General features: G+C 47.6%; 1 protein-coding gene across 1 annotated transcript; it reads right to left on the bottom strand.

Annotated features, from left to right (window-relative positions):
- Positions 1-616: 616 nt before the first annotated feature.
- STK38 (serine/threonine kinase 38) lies at positions 617-16,235 on the bottom strand. Its single transcript, XM_032133138.1, has 14 exons — positions 16,054-16,235; positions 14,098-14,230; positions 11,520-11,571; positions 11,253-11,375; positions 10,604-10,687; positions 9,742-9,865; positions 9,178-9,332; positions 7,470-7,572; positions 6,853-6,914; positions 6,191-6,308; positions 5,718-5,841; positions 4,922-5,017; positions 4,580-4,674; positions 617-3,760 (listed from the first exon to the last, which is right to left on the bottom strand). The coding sequence occupies exons 2-14, from the start codon at positions 14,226-14,228 to the stop codon at positions 3,630-3,632; spliced, it is 1,398 nt and encodes a 465-aa protein (XP_031989029.1). The 5' UTR covers positions 14,229-14,230; positions 16,054-16,235; the 3' UTR covers positions 617-3,629.
- Between the last annotated feature and the right edge of the window lie 1,672 nt (positions 16,236-17,907).

The raw sequence follows: 17,907 nt of genomic DNA on the forward strand, positions 1-17,907 counted from the left end.
CTCAAGGTTCACTTCATCCCTACATCTGATTGCAGTGATGTTCTAAAGAAAGCACAAACACTCCTTGACCCACAAACTGCAGCATCTCTAACCAGCCCCAGTCTTTTTGGTCAGGGCTATGAAAAGTGCTCTCCACTTCTACCTACTTGTCTTCAGAAAGCAGCTTTGGAACAGGTCTTCAGCCTTGGATGTACTTCCAGGCTTCTCTTGCTGAAGCTTGGGGAAGGGCACTAAGAGTTTGAACAAGGTGAGATTTGTGTGAGACCTCACAGCATCTTCCACTATCTGGAGGGGCTACAAGAAGGACTCTTCATCAGGACCTGGACAAGGGGGAATGGCTTCCCACTGCCAGAGGGCAGGGATGGATGGGATACTGAGAAGGAATCCTTCCATGTGAGGGTGGGGAGGCCCTGGCACAGGGTGCCCAGAGAAGCTGTGGCTGCCCCTGGATCCCTGGAAGTGTCCAAGGCCAGGCTGGATGGGGCTTGGAGCAGCCTGGGATGGTGGAAGGTGTCCCTGCCCAGGGGTGGAACTGGAGGACCTCTAAAGTCCATTCCAACCCAAACCATTCCAGGATTCTCTGATTCCTGTTTGTAAAACACAACATACCACCAAGTGTGTTTACTAAGAGGATTTTATTTACACAACACAACGAGATTGCTCCATAAAAAGTGGACTACCACCTGCCAAATTTTACAGTGCAACTTTGTAACAGCTTTTAAATATTTACAGAACACTTTTTCAACTTGGAGGTTAAGGCAGAGTCAGGGCACAGTGATAAGAAACACTTAGTGCAGCTTTGTGCTAGGCATGATACAGAGATGAACTGGCAGCATAAGATGTTCAGATCCATTGGAAATTCAGATTGGAATTACTTCTAGAAATCCAGCAACTGGAGCTTAAAAAAAAAAAAGAGGTAAAAGATACTAACAACCTCAAAACACAAGAAAAATGTAAAAATGTTTGGCTACCATGGGAGATGTAACAGGCATACACAATCCTTACTGTTAGCAGTGAAGTATGGATCCTGGGAAGGAGACACTGTAGGAGACACTTTTTTCCCTAATGTTGGTGAAAAACTGGAACAGGAAGCAGGCTTACAATGCACCTGGGATACAGAACCTCCTGCTGCAAGGTGTGTCCAACAGGACTGGATTCAAAGATGTCCAACTTCTGCTGGAAGACAACAGGAGTGAGGTACCCAACTGCTCCTCATGCCTTTGAAAACTTCACCTTGAACTCCAGTGACACACCTGAGGGGTCCCACTTCAAACACAGCACTAAAAATGCACAATATACAGTACTAGACAGTTGGTTTTTCACAGCAACTTACCACAACTTGGAATTGTTTAGCTTCCTCGTCTTTGGTATTTATAAATAAAGATGCTGGTCCCTTTCAGTAAAGGGCTAAGAATGCAGCTATTATCTCAAAATCATTTGTTCTGAATCCACAGCAGCTTTAAAAGATTTTGATTTTTGTTTTTATTTTAAGGCAGTAACTAAGCTGTTAGGAATTGAAAAAAAAAAAAAGGCCTTCTATTAATTCCAATAGTTTATAAGGCAACATTTTCAAATGGCTAGAAGAAACTGCAGGATAAGGATGGAACAGTTTGAGAAGTTGGTATCAGTCCTTCACGCAAAGTCAAAAGGGAGCAGAAGGTGATCTAGGGACGAGTTGATAAAAGCCTGATCCTTTCAGTCATTCCTTCCATTAGCCCTTATTAATCCAAGTGAGCCCTTCTGACTACAGAGATCCTGGGACTTCTAATTAAGGCCAGTTTTGCATTTCAGCTTGGTAGGATCCAACTGCTGTCTAAACTGCTTATGGCAAGTCATAAACTCGTAGGACATGTACAAAAAGGACAGGGGTGGTGAGGGGAGGACCCTGACGAGTTCTGTACAGTACTGGCAGTCCCCCATCAGTCCTTTGGGATGGCACTCGAGTCAAGAAACATCTAGGTAAACATTCCCTAAAAGCACCTATGTAAAAAAAAAAAAAGTTCCACTACAAATCCGTTTTGTTTCATTTTCTAATCAAGAAAGTCAGGACTAAACAGACCTGGAAGCCTTTTTCTTCCTGTGAGACATCCCTGGAGCTTTGTCTTGTCTGTACTCCGGAGTTAGTGTTCAGCACCAAGAGAAGTTTGCAGGAATCCAAGACAGTTGGAATTGAGACATGCTTTTAGAAACCTCATTGAATTCTGTTTTTAATATCTGATTGTAAATTCCAGACTGGAACCAGGCAGGTCCAAGGGTTAATGCCACCTGCCCCTGGAAGTGCAGCGTTAACTACAAATGGGCACAAAATGGAGCTCGTGGTTAGTAAAAAGAATTAGGAAAAGCTCAGCCAAGGCAGAATCCTCCCTCCCAAAATGCTGTCATGTTCTGAGAGAGGCTTAGGCAAGGAAAGGCACTTTGGGGCTCTCCTGGAGAAATCCTGATCAGAACTGAATGTACTTTTATAAATTAGAGTAGGCAACAATCAGTGAGTGGACATGGTGGGTTCCACTGCCCCTAAAGTGACCCCATGAGGCACCATCCGTGGAAGACTCCGGGTACAGACGGTACAGCCAGGACAGCAAGAGCAGCTCTGGGAGGGAACACCAGGCAGGCCTCCATCAGCAATACTCTGATCCTGTTCTGCTCAAAACCAACAGCAAAAAGGCCACAGAAGATGGGGTTTTGCCTTTAAACCACTGAAGATGCAGCAGAGCTTAAAGGTGGCTAAGAAACAGCAGCAGCTGGCCTGGGGAGCCTCCAGGCTGGCCCAGCTGTGCACAGTTTGCCCACTGAGGATCAGGTTCATGGAATTTCCCTTCCTCTGCTCTAATTCCAGACCCACTTCTGTGACCAGCTGTAGTTTATCTGCATTGTTTATGGATCCATCCTGACATACAGTAACCAAAATCTCGGTGGAGGAAATGGCCCATTTCTCCTCTATTCAGGAAAAAGTGTTGCAAATTTTTTTAATTCAGAAAAAATATTAAATGGCTTGAGGGTCACTTAGTACCAAAAGTAAAGTGCACCAGAACTGGAGGCCACAGCGACAGAGCTGAGACATGCTATTGAAGAGGTTTCCAAGGAGCATTATAAAAACAGCACTACAAAGTAAGGTTAAGGCAATCCGAGTTGTGTCCTTCTGCTAGACAGTTTCCTGGAGAGTTGTGTGTCTCAAGCTTCAATTATTGCTTTGTTTCCTCTGTCCTGGAGTCCTCAGCTACTGGGCAAACAGTGCTGGCAGAATTGGCAGAGTGAGTTTGTCACTTAATGCAGGACTGGATGCAGTCCTGTAGAATCCCGTGCTTTGCAATGCCAAAGGGAAGGTTTGCTCTCATCTCCTGAGGGACTGGACAGTCTGGCAAAGAATATAAAAAAACCTCTTGCTCCTGAAGCAGCAAAAGGTGCTGGCAGCAGAGATGATGCAAACCTGTGGAATTTTTCAATGGCACAGGAAAAAAAAAAATCCTTAATAACAACCAGGTTGGGTAAGAAAACAGGGTCCTGAAGTCTTCTTCAAGAGTTGATAGCCCTCAAGTTTTCTTTAAAAAAAAGAACAAGTTCTTTTATGGGTATAAACCCAAAGTACAGCAACAGAATTCCACGGCTCAGAAGTCCCAGGTAAAGCTGTGTTACTTCCCTCCTTTCATATAGGATGGAATTGCTCCTCGGGCCGTCAGGCCCTCGAAACGCTTGTAGGTGTAATTGATAAAAACCCAGTCTTTGTTCTTGTAGTCAGTCTCTGGGTGGTTGCTTGTTGCCACTGGGAAGACACAGAAGAAATGGAATTATCCTTTGGAACTGCAGAGTTTGTTTTCATACAAAACACTGGATGTGGAATAAGGCAGAATGTTTCTAAAGGAAAAAATATCATAAATGCAGGATCCAGCTCCGTGCTTCAACCCCAGGAAAGAACTGCTGGGACACAGGACACGGCACAAGCGTTTTAAATTAAAGGGGGTAGATTCAGACCACATAGAAAGAAGAAATTTTTTACAGTGTGGGCTGTGGAACACTGGCACAGGTTGCCCAGAGAGGTGGTGGATCCCCCAATCCCTGGAAGTGTTCCAGGCCAGGTTGGACAGGCTTGGAGCAACCTGAGATAGTGGAAGGTGTCCTTGCCCATGGCAGGGGGTGGCACTGGATGAGCTTTAAAGTCCCTTCAAACCCAAACCAGTCTGGGATTCTGTTTTTAAACTCAAGGAGCAAATGTGTGACTATGCTGTGTTCCTTTAGAGATTCACACCAAAACATCCCCTTCAGTTCCACCCTTCCCTACTCCTACTCCAAGTGCCAGCAGGAATTAGCACCGAGGGGAACTTGCAGCATTGGGCTCCCAGGCCCTGCTGGGATTTGAACTTTCTGGAAGCTCTACTGCTTCTGAGAGCTGCCCTTTCTCAGACAACTCCCACATCATTTACAAGCCTGCATCTCCTGGAACCCACATTCCTGCACCACAAGGCTTCCAAGCTATTTGGTCATGATAAAAAAAAAATCAGCATCTAGTAAGATCTGACTAACAGGAAAGATTATTCTACAGGAGAAGAGGAAGGTTTACAGAGATAATCAAACAATCATTTACCTGTTGGTTTAAGGATATCAGATTCTGGAAATTCATCAAAGTTTGAGGTATCATCAATGCTTTTAATTTCTATTGAAATCGCAGCAGGTCTCTCTCTGCCAGGAAGAGCAGATGGAGCATTGAGATTTCAAAGGCAGACAAAGCAGGATTCAGCCACCTTCCATTTCTTAACAGAATCAAGACTGAAGGTACCTAAACCTCAGCAAGCTTCAGGTAGAGAACAAAAGGCTCTCACCCACAGCTGGATATGATAAATGCCAGTCAGCTGCTCCCTGCTGCAGACCAGGGCTGGCCTCAGCAGTCCCTAGAGAAGAGCAGTTGCTTTTCTGCAAAGCATCTTACCTGATGTGCTCCCAATCAACCCCTTCAAAGAATGGGTTACTCTTTATTTCCTCCACACCAGATGCACCAATTCTGTGCTCCCATTCACAGCAAAATCTGGGATGGAAGGAAGAATGAAAATGAAGGGAGAATGAAAACGAAAGCATTCCATCCAGAAATGGAACAGCTTTCTGAACTGATACTGCTACAGTTTCTTAGCAGATAAATGGAGCAGACTAAGAACTCCCACAGCAAAACCAACACACAAAGTTATGTTTAGGAATGTCGTGTCCAATGCCACAGTTAAGATGTGCTATTCCTTCACAACAGGATAACGTGACCTTTCTATTTCAGGACCAGAGTAGAGCAGAACGTATAAAGCCTAAAAAGCCAGACATTTATATTTCTGTCCTGAGAATAGATAATGAAGTACAAATGAGTCAGCAGGCACTGGGGTGCATTTGTATGCTCCAGCGCATACAAAGGCAAAATCACTGCTGTTGTAAGAAGTCAGCTCTGTCAAAAGGATTGAACTTGCTTCCATGAGAAGCTTGCAGGCAAAATAAGGGGCAGAAACATTTTGCCAGAGTAGTAGCACTTCCATGGGAGCTCCTTTTTAGCACAATTTAGTCAGGGAACCACTAAATGGCCTGAGAGACTAAAGTATTGGAAAAGGGAGTTCAGCATTTGATGCATGTATGTAACAGATCGTAGCTTCAGGGTTTTTCCATGTGAAACAAGCCATGAGAGGCACAGAATACAGAGACAAGACAAGAAAATTAGTGCTGTATTAACTGACAAACCATGGGGCTGGCACCTTAAAATAAGATCCTTTGCTTTATCAGAGATTGGAACTTCTGGAGGAAATGTCAGGGTCTCCTTCCAGTTCATCACTTTCTTATATGTCTCTTGAGGAGTCTCGGAACAGAATGGTGGATAACCTGAAAAGAAACAAAAATATAATCTTGGGTCAAGCAAAAATAATTCCTGAAGTTAGAACACACCTGACAGACCAGGCAAGGAGTGGATGCTGTGAGAAGCTGACCCCAAGCACAGAAACAGGCTGCCCAGAGAAGCAGTGGCTGCCCCAGCCCTGGAATTGTCCAAGGCCAGGTTGGATGAGACACAGAGCAACCTGGGATAGTGGAAGATGTCCCTGCCCCTGGCAGGGGGTGGCACTGGATGAGCTTTGAGGTCCCTTCCAACCCAAACCAGTCTGGGATTCTATGAGCACAGCTGATGTCCTGCTCCACCATTCCCACCTACAACCCTGCCCTGCACGTCCCTTACCAATCAACATCTCGTACATGATGACCCCCAGGGACCACCAGTCACACAGCTTGTTGTATCCAGTCTGCATGAAAACCTCAGGAGCAATGTAATCTGGAGTTCCCACCGTAGAAAAAGCCTGGAACAAAGACCATCAGTTACACATCTGTAGGGAAAACTGCCTGATGCAGAAATGGGAACTTAAACAGCAGTGGTTATTTTGAGAAAGACACCAGATTGTCTCTGAGATCCCTTAGCAAAGGTGTTTAAAGCCTTTCTTCCAAGATACATAGAGACAAAATCAACATCTTCATGTGAAGGAGTCTTAAAATAGCATCAGGAAAATGGGGAAGGGTATCACTGTCCACATACACCTTGGAATGGGTCAGCAGCCCTTTGTTAGATTGGAAGTGGCAAGAACTGATAGTTTTGGCTGGGAGACTTCAGCTCTCCATGTAAGTAATTACAGCAGTGCTGTCTCTAGCACATATGTCACCAGCTGTTCAGCAGATGGATGAAGGACAAACTAGAGTCATTCCTCTTCTTTTTAAAAAGTGCCTGAATCTTTTCCTTTCAGGATTGTCCAGAACTCTGAGATGCATTAAAAATTTCATGTAAATCCATGTTCCATTTGGATGCAACACCTCAGCAGGAACATTTCCAAGCAGGTGGAACCTACTTACCAACTGCCGGCGATTCCTCTTCCAAGTCTCTGCTTTCCTTTTGGAATTCATGTTCTGGAAAGCTGAAGGAGATTCAATAGCTGGGACTGAATCCTGCTGGTCACCCAAGATATTTTTACCCCCAAACCATTTCACTAAAGATCTCATTTAAGATGTGTGCCAATACCCCAAACCTAAACCTCCCAACTTCCAAACCTATGAAATACAGGCAACATCTAATCAAGCCTTTCATTAGCACACCACACTTTCAGGGTTTATGTAACTCCATGATCCAAGTTATTCCCCTCGAGAATAATCCTGGATACTCAGAGATTGTGCTGGTTTATTCATTTCAGCAACACTTGAGAGCCAGCCAGCAGCTCCCAACTCACTGAGTTCTCGCTTTATTACACATGCACAGGGCTACAGCAGAGTCTGTTTCAGAGACAAACTTCTGGAAATGAAAATGGGTTTAAAGTAACTGAAATTATTTTTATTTTACAGAAAATTAAAATCCACCTCAAGATGTTTAAGTTCATTATTAGACTCCCTACTGCAGCCATACCCTCACACTGAAATCAGTTGTGTCAGGCACCAAGAGCAACCACCCAGATACCCTTTGGAGCCAAAGAACTTACTGAAGTCACTGGGAAGACTGTGATTCAAGTTCCTGTAAAATTCTGTCCTGTGGGCTTTCTTCAGTCCAGTACACAGACCAAAATCTGAGAGTTTCACATGGCCCTAGAAATAAACAAAAAACCCAAAATCCAAAACCAATATAAAACATTATCATAGTAAATTACAGCATCAGCAAGGTTGGAAGAGAACCCAACACCACCATCAGCACCTCTGAATGATGTCCCCAAGTGCCACATCCAGATGCCTCTTGAACACTTCCAGAGACTGTGACTCCACCACCTCCCTGGGCAACTTATTCCAGTGCCTGACCACCCCTGCATGAAAAAAAATCTAGTATCTAATCTGAACCTCCCAAGCACAACTTAAGGCCAACTCCTCTCTTTCTTTTACTTGAGACATGGCAGAAGAGCTTGACCCACTCCTGGCTGTGCCTTCCTGTCAGGGAGAGCAAGAAGGTCCCCTCTGAGCCTCCTTTTCTCCAGGCTGAGCCCTCCCAGGTCTCTCAGCTGCTCCTGGTGCTCCAGCCCCTTCCCCAGATCTGTTCCCTTCTCTGGACATACTCGAGGCCCCTCAATGTCCTTTGCCTTCCTTGTTTAGCCTAGCACTGGATGTGTGCAGGGAATGAAGCCATCAATGCTTCCATTGCTACTCCACAGAGAAAGCCCAGTGACCATTTACTGCAGGAAACCTCTGCTCTGCAAGTTCCCAACCATTTCAGGGTGAAAGGAAACGTCTCCAGAGGCAGCTGCAGTCCCTGGGTTGTGTATTGGCCCCAGGAGATAAAAAACACCCTCAGTTCAGTGACTGAATCTGTCCTGGTGCATAACATCACCACACTGACTGTGTGCAAGTTTTAGAAGTGTATATATAATATATATAGTATACATCCTTTTCAAAGTTCTAAATGTATTCATGTCTAGATGTAAACATCCTGAACTGGACACTCTGCTTGGAGAAGCTGTGGCTGCCCCAGCCCTGGAAGTGTTCAAGGCCAGGCTGGACTGGGCTTGGAGCAACCTGGGATAGCAGAAGGTATCCCTGCCCAGGGCAGGGGGTGGTACTGGATGAGTTTTAAGGTCCTTTCCAACCCAAACCATTCTGGGATTCTGCAGTAATTCCAACAGTGCATTACATGGTAGTGGGAAAGTCATTATTTACTGCTGGCTAACTCTTTCCAAGCAAGCTTGATTGTAGGCAAACTTGGGAGTGAGCAATAGGAGGATACTGAAACAATCAGGCTTTGTGCAAAGTGCCTGCAATAACCAGGTAGCCTGGCCAGCCCTCAGGAACACACCCTGGTCCCGAGGGAGATTCTCCATCCTCCATCCTCAGCCTGGCTACTGGAACAGCCACGTCCTTCACGTTTGGTACAACCAGAGCTGGCAAGTGGGAGTGTAACAGATGTGAGAGCAAAGGGAAACAGCTTTGCCTAAGAGGGAACCGAAACCACGTGCTCTAAACTGCATCTGAAATAGCCAAAAATAGTTTAAACAGCTGTCAGAAGAGCTGAAGGTCTGAGTGGAGCTGGGGTCTTTCCTGGCTTGGGAATTTTCCCCGGTAATTTGGCAGAGATGCCCTAAAAAGCTGGAAGGAACAGGGCTAAATAAAGAAGCACCATCTTCTTCCACAACTGTCAACACCACTTCAGGTCAATATGAACAATCACAAGGCCTGTTTGCTCCTCCCCAGCCAGTGGCCAGTCCATACCTTGCTATCCAGGAGGAGGTTGTCCGGTTTTATGTCCCGATGGATGAATCCCAGTTGATGGATGGAGTCGATGGCGAGCACGGTCTCAGCGATGTAGAACTGCGTCTCCTCTTCTGTCAGAGTGTCCTTCTTCATCAACAGTGTCATCATGTCACCTGGAAACCCCCCAGAGGTGAACACACGGGCTCCACTCTCACTAATTTTTAAGACTTTTATAGAAAAAAAGCTATTTCTGCTGCATTCAGCTAAAACCAGCAGGTTAGAGCTTGCCAAACCTGGATATGCTGTGACTCTATAGACAGCCAGGGCACAGCTAGGGTAGGAACTAGAAGAATATTAAAGCCAAGTTTAAATACCTCTAGCTCAAAGACCCAAACAGGAAACCTCAAGCCTGCCCAAACACCTCAGTACCCCACAAAGCAGAAATCTTGTTCCTCACAGATGTACAGTCCAAACACCACTGCAGGGCACCCACGTGCACTCCAGTCCCAGACTGCATTTGTAACGAAGAAATTAGCAATCCCCAAACAAAAGGGGAGCAGCCCTTGCATTCCAGAGAGCTACCTCCAGGCAGGAACTCCATGATCAGGTAGAGGTTTAGCTTGTCCTGGAAACTATAGAACATCTTCACAACCCACAAGCTGTCTGCCTCCACCAGGATGTCCCGCTCCGCACGGATGTGGCCAACCTGGACAGACACAGCGCATTGGATTAGTTTTATTAAATGCATTTATTTCACAGGCAGTTCAACTATTATTCTGAACAGCATCAAATGTTGAGAAGACAGCAGTCAAACTTCTGCACAAAGGCAGAAATACTGTCAGAACTTCAGCATATGATTGATTATGTACATGTATTTTATACCTATTATATATACACCTATCTATTATTATTATTATTTATATTATATATAAACCTACCTATTATATAAATCCTACCTACAAAAATCTCAATTCTTTACAAATATACCTAACCATTAGATCTCTTTATGAAAACACAAGAGCTCCATCCCAGTGCTCAACAAATGATTGTGCCAGATCATTATATATCCAGAAATACTAGCAAAGGAAAGCCTTAAAAATGTTAAATGCTGCTGCTTTATGTCTCTGAGTCTGAATTCCAGCAGTTGTATCTCTTTGATATTTATATCTGATCCTGTAAGTCATAAATGCAGTAAAACAGTGGCCTTCAAGTCTGCATTGAATCATTTGCACAGGACTTTGTGTTGAAGGAGCCCACTAGAAAACAAGTCCTTGTGAATCCAGAGATTTTTCTGATTTATTTCCTTTACAAGAACAGAGGTTAAAAAACCCCAGAATTTTTAGCTACTAAACGTAAAGCACAGATGCCTGTTCCTCTTCTGCACACACCACAGCGACCTCCCAGAGTGATCCAGGGTACAATTCCTGCTCGGGGTGCTCCTCACCTGCTCCTTCTCAAGCATATCAGCTTTGCGTAGGATTTTCATGGCGTAAACGTGCCCCGTGTCCTTCTTCTGGACCAGTCGCACCTGGGGGCACACAAAGATTGGATCAAATCCAGCATTCCCAGCAGAACTCTTGACAAAGTTGGGTGTCAAGGCCTTGGCTTTCATTTCATGAAATCGTCTCAGATTATAAAATACAAGAAGCATTATATGGTGCAAATATAATAATATATAATGGCAAAAAGCCCTGTTAATTCTAAGAGCTGCAGTTATTTTAACAGAGAGGACACTGAGCGATTCACACCTAAAGCAGGTGGTCCCAAGCCCCTTCTCTGAAGGCCACCAGAAGAGACTTTGCAAGGGCCCTCCACCTCTCCCTAAGTCCAGCCTCAGAAATTCACCTTTAAAACCCACTGCAAACCTGTATTTAGCTGCCCATCAGGTCCTTTTCAAATTCATTCAGTTTCCTTGAAAGCACAGGATGTCTCAAACCAGCATTTATTACATAAAAACCCAGCTGCACGTGACCGTTCAGCTCAAATCAATCTGTGCTTGTTATATTTACTTTTTGCTTGTATAAACTAAGCAAGTCTTTACCAAACACCAGAGCCACTTAAAAACACATGTAGTCATTTTTTTCTGGACTCACCTCTCCAAAGGCTCCTCTGCCTATTACTTTTAGAGACTCAAAATCCTCCAGTCCAAGCCTGGTTCTCTTCAGGCGAAGGAACTCTGTTTCCTTTTGTGCATGTGCCGACCTCCTGATTCTTTTCTAGAGTTTAAGAGACCCCAGTGAAAATTCTGCAGGTGGGTTCCATAGGGACCACAGCAATTCCAAGGAAAGATCCCAGATCTCCATTTAGAAAAGAAAATTTCCTGTATTTAAGCATTAAGATAGTTTTTCCATATTCATTACCTCTTCATCTTTTAGGCCTTCTTCTTCCATCATCTGTTCTAGTTTCTTTTGTCTAGAGCAGAGACAAATTAGAAAAATAAAGGTTGAATCATTAACCTTGCTTTTTAAATCAAATTAGAAAAAAAACCAGATTGAACCATTAATATTGTTTCTTAACGAGGTACACATATCCACAGCCTCTGGCCTGTGCCAGCAAGTTACAAGTGTAAAGATGTACAGGAGAGACTCAGACAGGAAATTCATTTCGAAGAATCTACTATCCAATTTTATAATTCCAACCTTGTCCTCTCTGATTTTAATAAACTAAACCTGCCTTGAATTTCACAAGTTATTCAAGTGTACATTTTTGCTGCACACAAATACAAATTGAGGAGATCTGGGTTCTGTTCTTGTCTCTCTCTGACAGCTGGGCAAGTCACTTCAGGCCAGAGCCATAATAAACACATAAACACCAAAATTTCACTTATTCCAGGAAGAATTGGTATTCAAACACATTTAAAATTTCTCTGCATCTCAAACTATTCACATGCAAGATGAGAAAAGTTACTTTAGATTTCCTAATCCCTGAGATAGTCAAAATATTTGGGAAGAGGAAACTTGTCTGCACATGTTCTCCCCTTAAAGAATCAGAAATATTTACAGCCTTAATACAAAAGGATTATCTGGGAGAAGAGAAAGGAGGAAGCAAGACTTCAGAAAGGGAATGACTTCAGGGGACACTTGTAATGATTATCCTCTGGAACCTTTTTCCCAGTGCCAGTCATATTAACAGCTGGCTGAACTGGGACTGGTGGTTTGGGACATTACAAATGTACTAAAACATTCCTTCTCTTTCTGCAAGTCATTCTTTGCAAGATCCTCTTCCTGTCTCCTGGGGCTCCCTGCAGCTGCTGCGACGTGATAATATTTGGGGTTATCACTTCCAGAATCGGGCACATTGAAATTGCTTTGCCTTTGCTCAAGTACCAGGGAGCACTGCCCAGTCATCCCAATCCACACTCAAACCAGCAACTCCAGCAGCAAAAGTCTGTGCAATACACAGAATTCAATGGCTCAGCAGGACTGAGTGATGCCAAAGCCATGCTGAAATTCCCCCAAATATCCCTAATAGGCTCAATCTGCACTTCAGGGTACAGTGTCAACACCATTTAAACTCCACATTACACACCCACAGACATCTGTTGTTACAAAAAACATGTAACTCATAAAGTCCAGTCTGTTTGTTCAGACAAAGTCTTGATCCTAAACAGAAAAAAAAAAAAAGAGATTTGGGGAGTACACAACAGTGCTCATAACAAGAAATAAATTTTAAAGGCAAGAGCTGTGTGAAGAGAAAGGAAGGAATTAAATCAGTGATATTTTTTTCTGCCTGAATTGGACCTCAATCTCTCTTTACTCATTTGAAGCTTTGAAGAAAATATCTTTGCAAGTTAATATTTATTTCTAAATTACTTCCTCATTTCTGCAGCTCTTGTAGTGAGCAGGCAGTGGGGAGCTCCTCAGGGAGCTCATTATGGCTTTGGCAGCAAAGCCAAACCAACACTGAACCATTTTCCAAATTCTGGTTACAGACTCCGTGGCAAGCTGGGACAACAGCACAAGTCCCAGTGCTACAACCTGAGGGTATTCAGCAAATTAGAGGGTTCCAGCCAAAGGGAAGTCACACAGCTCAGTCCAGCCCACTGCTGTATTGGACTGGGGAACTTAAAGAGGTGCCCCAGGTTCAGGTCAGTCACAGGCAGCACTGAGGGGCTCCTCACAACACCCCCTCCTTCCACCATCTTCCTGGGGGTCCTGCACATGGATCAGGGCAATCCCAGCAGAAACACAGAGAATGGATTGGGAGCAGCCCTGGGAGAAGGACTTGGGGGTGCTGGTGAGGCAAAGCTGGACATGCCCCAGTCCAGAGCCCACTGAGCCCTGGGCTGAGCCCCCAGCGTGGCGGGGGGGGGGGGATTCTGCCCCTGTGCCCAGGTGAGACCCCACCTGCAGAGCTGCCCCAGCCCTGGGGCCCAGCACAGCCCTGGAGCTGCTGCAGCGAGTCCAGAGGAGGCCACGGAGCTGCTCCCAGGGCTGGAGCCCCTCTGCTCCAGAGCCAGGCTGGGAGAGCTGGGGGTGTTCACCTGGAGAGGAGAAGGATCCAGAGAGACCTCAGAGCCCCTTCCAGTGCCTAAAGAGGCTCCAGGAGAGCTGGAGAGGGACTGGGGACAAGGGATGGAGGGACAGGACAGGAGGGAATGGCTTCCCAGTGCCAGGGAGCAGGGTTAGATGGGATATTGGGAAGGAATTCCTCCCTGTGAGGGTGGGCAGGCCCTGGCACAGGGTGCCCAGAGCAGCTGGGGCTGCCCCTGGATCCCCGGCAGTGCCCAAGGCCAGGCTGGACGAGGCTTGGAGCACCCTGGGATAGTGGAAGGTGTCCCTGCCCATGGCAGGGGATGGAACAGGGTGAGCTTTTTTTTCCCCAACACAAACCAATCTGTGATTTTATTATTTTTGCTTTGGCTCAAGAAAACTAAATTCATTCAATATAAATTTTGGCTCTTATCCAGTATGGAAGGGAAACAAGAAGGATTTTTACCTCATCTCTCGCTCCTCGTGCTGGGCAATGAGGTTGCTGTAGAAGTTTTCCAACGTCACCTTTGTCATCGTAACTCTCTCCTTGGTGTGGTTACTCATGGACGAGCACGGCGTGGGGCCAGTCATGGCCATGGCTGGTAGGAAAGGAGAAGGGAGGAACATCAAACATTATAAACGACAAAAAAAATCTTCAAGAAAGAGCCCAAACCCATTAAGCGATGCTGAATCACAGAGTTCAGATTTTAACAACAAATATCATCGGTCTTAAAGAAGTAGGGAAAAGTCTTACAAAATAAAAGGTGCAAGTCAAACTTCCTGTTTTGAACATTTTTGATCTGAAAATTAAAGGGAAGGAAACTTAAGAAACATGATGCCTCAAAAACCACAATTTCAGCCGGTACTGCAAGTTTATTGCTCCAAACACATTGTATCTTTAATGAATGTTCAAAATTCAGGAATATCACACTGAAAAATCTAATCCATGAGTTATTCTTCCCATAACCCCTGCAGAAATAATTCCACCAGTTGCCAACTGGCTCTTCTGCTGTGAAATTTATCTAAATCCTGAAAGTCATCCCAATAAGAGAGCAACTGAGGAAGGAGCAAAATGGGCATTTAGTTGCCCTTAAGCACTTTTACTAGATGTTTTCACACAGAAATTTGGCCAAATCCAGAGGATCCCTGCCTTTGAGCAAGCTGTAGTTTAAAAAATAGCCAAAAATCCAGACCCTAGTGTAAATATCTGACGCATTTATTTCTAAGAAAAATATTTGTATTCAAATTTCCTTTCTATTTCTGAGAATATAGTATGTAAATATTGGTGTGTGGCACCCCCAACCAGTAGCAGTTTCAGTGTATTTGACACCCCAGCTCTGTCTCCTGATATGCATTAAAAAAAAAAGATTTCAAATCTACAACTACTGGTTCTCCTGGGCACCACGTAACTCACAGTAAGGTAACAGAGTTTTGCAACTATTACTAGAAATTGCAGACAAAATAGGTGAGACACTTCCCTTTTTTACAACCCTGGGCACTGCCAACACACTCGAATGACTCTTTCTGGCCACTTTTTGCAGATCTTTACGAGGCGTCACCACTGGGCCCTGCAAACCACCTCCTTCCCAGACAGCAGCTACGTGTGCACTGCCTTTACAGATTCCTCGTGGGACGGGAGCTGGTGAGGATCTCCAGCTGGGTGGCTTTTGAGATGGAATTATGTCTTTATGTGAGGTGGAATCATGGCTTTATGATAGCAGCTCAGAGTGACACACACGAGTGGGGGGGTCACAGTCTGCGAGTACGCCTGGATATGGGGTTACACCCCCAGAAATGGGGGGTCGCACCCTGCGGTTGTGAGCGGGAGGTGTAAAAGCCATGGGCGGTTCTCACTTCCTAGAGATCAAACCGGGAAAATTATCTGACAGAAGGAGGTACGGGGAAAAAAAGGGAAGGGGAGAAAAAGAGAAAGTATCGGTGCCAAACCACCTGTTGGTGCTCGGGGTCCCTTCCACGGGGATGGGCGCTCAGATCCCACCGACCACCCCGGGAACCGCGGGACGGAGCGGGGCTGGACGCCCCCGCACCGGGGCTCGACCGGGGGGGAGGTGACACCGGCGTGGCGGCCCCGCGGCCCGACCGGCGGAGGGGCCCGGCAGCATCCCCGGGAGCGGACAAAGAGGGCCCGAGCCACCAACAGAGGCGGAGCCGGGGAACCCCGCCGGCCCCGGGCCCGCAGCGCGGCCACCCCGCGGGAGGGGCACCCGCCGCTGGACGGACCCCGGCCCGCAGCGCCGCCGCCCCCAGCCCCACCGGACCCGACGGCGCCGGGCGGCCGCCCCCGCTCCGCTCCTCGGGAGCGGCAAAGGGCCGGGGGGGAGGGAGGGAAAGAGGAGAGCGGGGAGGGGATGCGGAGCGCTGGGCGGGGGTCGCCCGTGGGAACAAGGAGGGAGCGGCTTACCCGGAGCCCCCGGGAGGGGCGGTAGGAGCTGCAGGCGAGGCCGGGTCCCGGCGAGGCGGCTGCAGAGAGGCGGGTGGGGGGCTCGGGACCGGGGCCACCGGAGCCCCCGCGCCGCTACCGCCGTCCCCCGCACCGACAGCGACCCGGCCGGGACGGGCGGCCCAGGGACCGCTACGGCAGCGCAGGCGCCCCGCGCCCGCCCCGCCCCGCCCGGGCGGAGCCCCGCGCCCGCCCGCCCCCGCCGGCAGCGCCTGCGCCGGGCCCCGCGCCCCGCTCCGCGCCCCCGCTCCGCGCCCCCGCTCCGCGCCCCCGCTCCGCGCCCCCGCTCCGCGCCCCCGCTCCGCGCCCCGGCTCCGCGCCCCCGCTCCGCGCCCCGGCTCCGCGCCCCCGCTCCGCGCCCCGGCTCCGCGCCCCGCTCCGCGCCCCCGCTCCGCGCCCGGCTCCGCGGCCCCGGCTCCGCGCCCCGGCTCCGCGCCCCAGCCCCGCGCCCCCGCTCCGCGCCCCGGCTCCGTGCGGGGCGTGAGCGCCGGAGCTCCGCGGCTGCGGCTCCGTGCCCGTCCCGGCGGTGCGGGGAGCGGGGATCGCGGGCGCAGCTGAAGGGCTGGTGGGACCCAGCCGTGGGGGCGGCGGGTGCAGCCCCGCACTTGGCATCACATCAGCTCTTGCTCTCCCCTGCGAGCCCTGGGGTGCCGGGCTGCCTGCGGTGTTTCTGGGATGCTCCTGGGGTAACTCCTCCAGGCCTGGGAAGCCCTGTCCTGCTGCCTTCCCGACTTCCCTCCTTTCCGCAGTGGTGCAGCCTCCCAGCACACAGCCTGGGCTCACCGTCGAGGGGAGATTGGTTTTTCCCATCCCCATAGAGGTGATACACATCACCCAATGCCCACAGGAGCGAGGCGTACCCAGGGACAGGGGCCACCAACAGTCACCTCTGCCTCTCAGGGATCGAGGAAAAAACCCCTCAGTCCCAGAGGAAACTGCATCTACAAGGACAGAGAGGCTGATCCACAGTGTGCTGGGCAGGACATGACCATTTCCCAGAGGTTTGAGCTGTCACAGTCAGGTCGCCAGGGTTCCATCCTCTGACTCTGATGAGGAAGAGCTCCCACATTCCATCTCAGCAAACTCATTGTACAGCTTGGGCTGTACAACACCTTTTCATCTCTCCCCTCCCACCTCTTTGGGAATGTCTGAAACCACTGGTTTCAATAATGGTTTGACTGGCCTTGGGAACCTAATAGGGAGCTGTGTGGAATGCCATAACAAAAGAAATATGATCCCTTACTCATCCCAAATGTGTGGAGACATTGGGAAAATGTCATTTTGCTTTATTTTATTTACATTTCTTAAAAAAAAAAAGTAAGTGCAAATAAGAGAGTGAGAAGGGTTTTTATTATTGACAACATTTTAATCACTGAGAACTGCATTCAGCACAGTTGAAGTCTATCAGCAACAGAGGGATTTCAGGATTTAAAACAGTGTGTAGAGACCCTACACGATGAAAATGCTGATATATTTGTAACACACATGACAGATTTCACTTCTGAAAGACTGATTAAACTGGACCTTGCTTTGCTTAGACAGAGACGGTCAGTTTGTTGTCAAAGGTGAACAGCAAAACCCAGTGGTACCTCAGGAAACACGGGTGGCCTCATGAATCTGTTTTCCTGCTGCTGTGGGAGCTCTTGGAGAGGATTTCACTTGAGGAAAGGAAATGAAGTGTGGAACAAAAGGCTCAAATGGGGGCCCTGAAAGCTCATTCTCATCTCTTCCACCTGCAGAACAAGGTGGATGTCCAGGGCTTTGGCTGAATGGGGATCACTGCCAACTTCTACCTGGCAAAACAGAGGAGAAACT

The sequence above is a fragment of the Corvus moneduloides genome, chromosome 24 (genome assembly GCF_009650955.1).
Source record: "Corvus moneduloides isolate bCorMon1 chromosome 24, bCorMon1.pri, whole genome shotgun sequence".
In the NCBI taxonomy this organism is placed as follows: Eukaryota; Metazoa; Chordata; class Aves; order Passeriformes; family Corvidae; genus Corvus; species Corvus moneduloides.

Excerpts from the sequence above, each read along its gene's own strand:
- STK38 (XM_032133138.1), bottom strand. The coding sequence starts at position 14,228 with ATGGCCATGACTGGCCCCACGCCGTGCTCGTCCATGAGTAACCACACC. Across the intron at positions 11,572-14,097 it reads CACGAGGAGCGAGAGATGAG|ACAAAAGAAACTAGAACAGA; the intron begins GTAAAAATCCTT and ends TCTCTGCTCTAG. Across the intron at positions 5,842-6,190 it reads CATGTACGAGATGTTGATTG|GTTATCCACCATTCTGTTCC; the intron begins GTAAGGGACGTG and ends GTTTCTTTTCAG.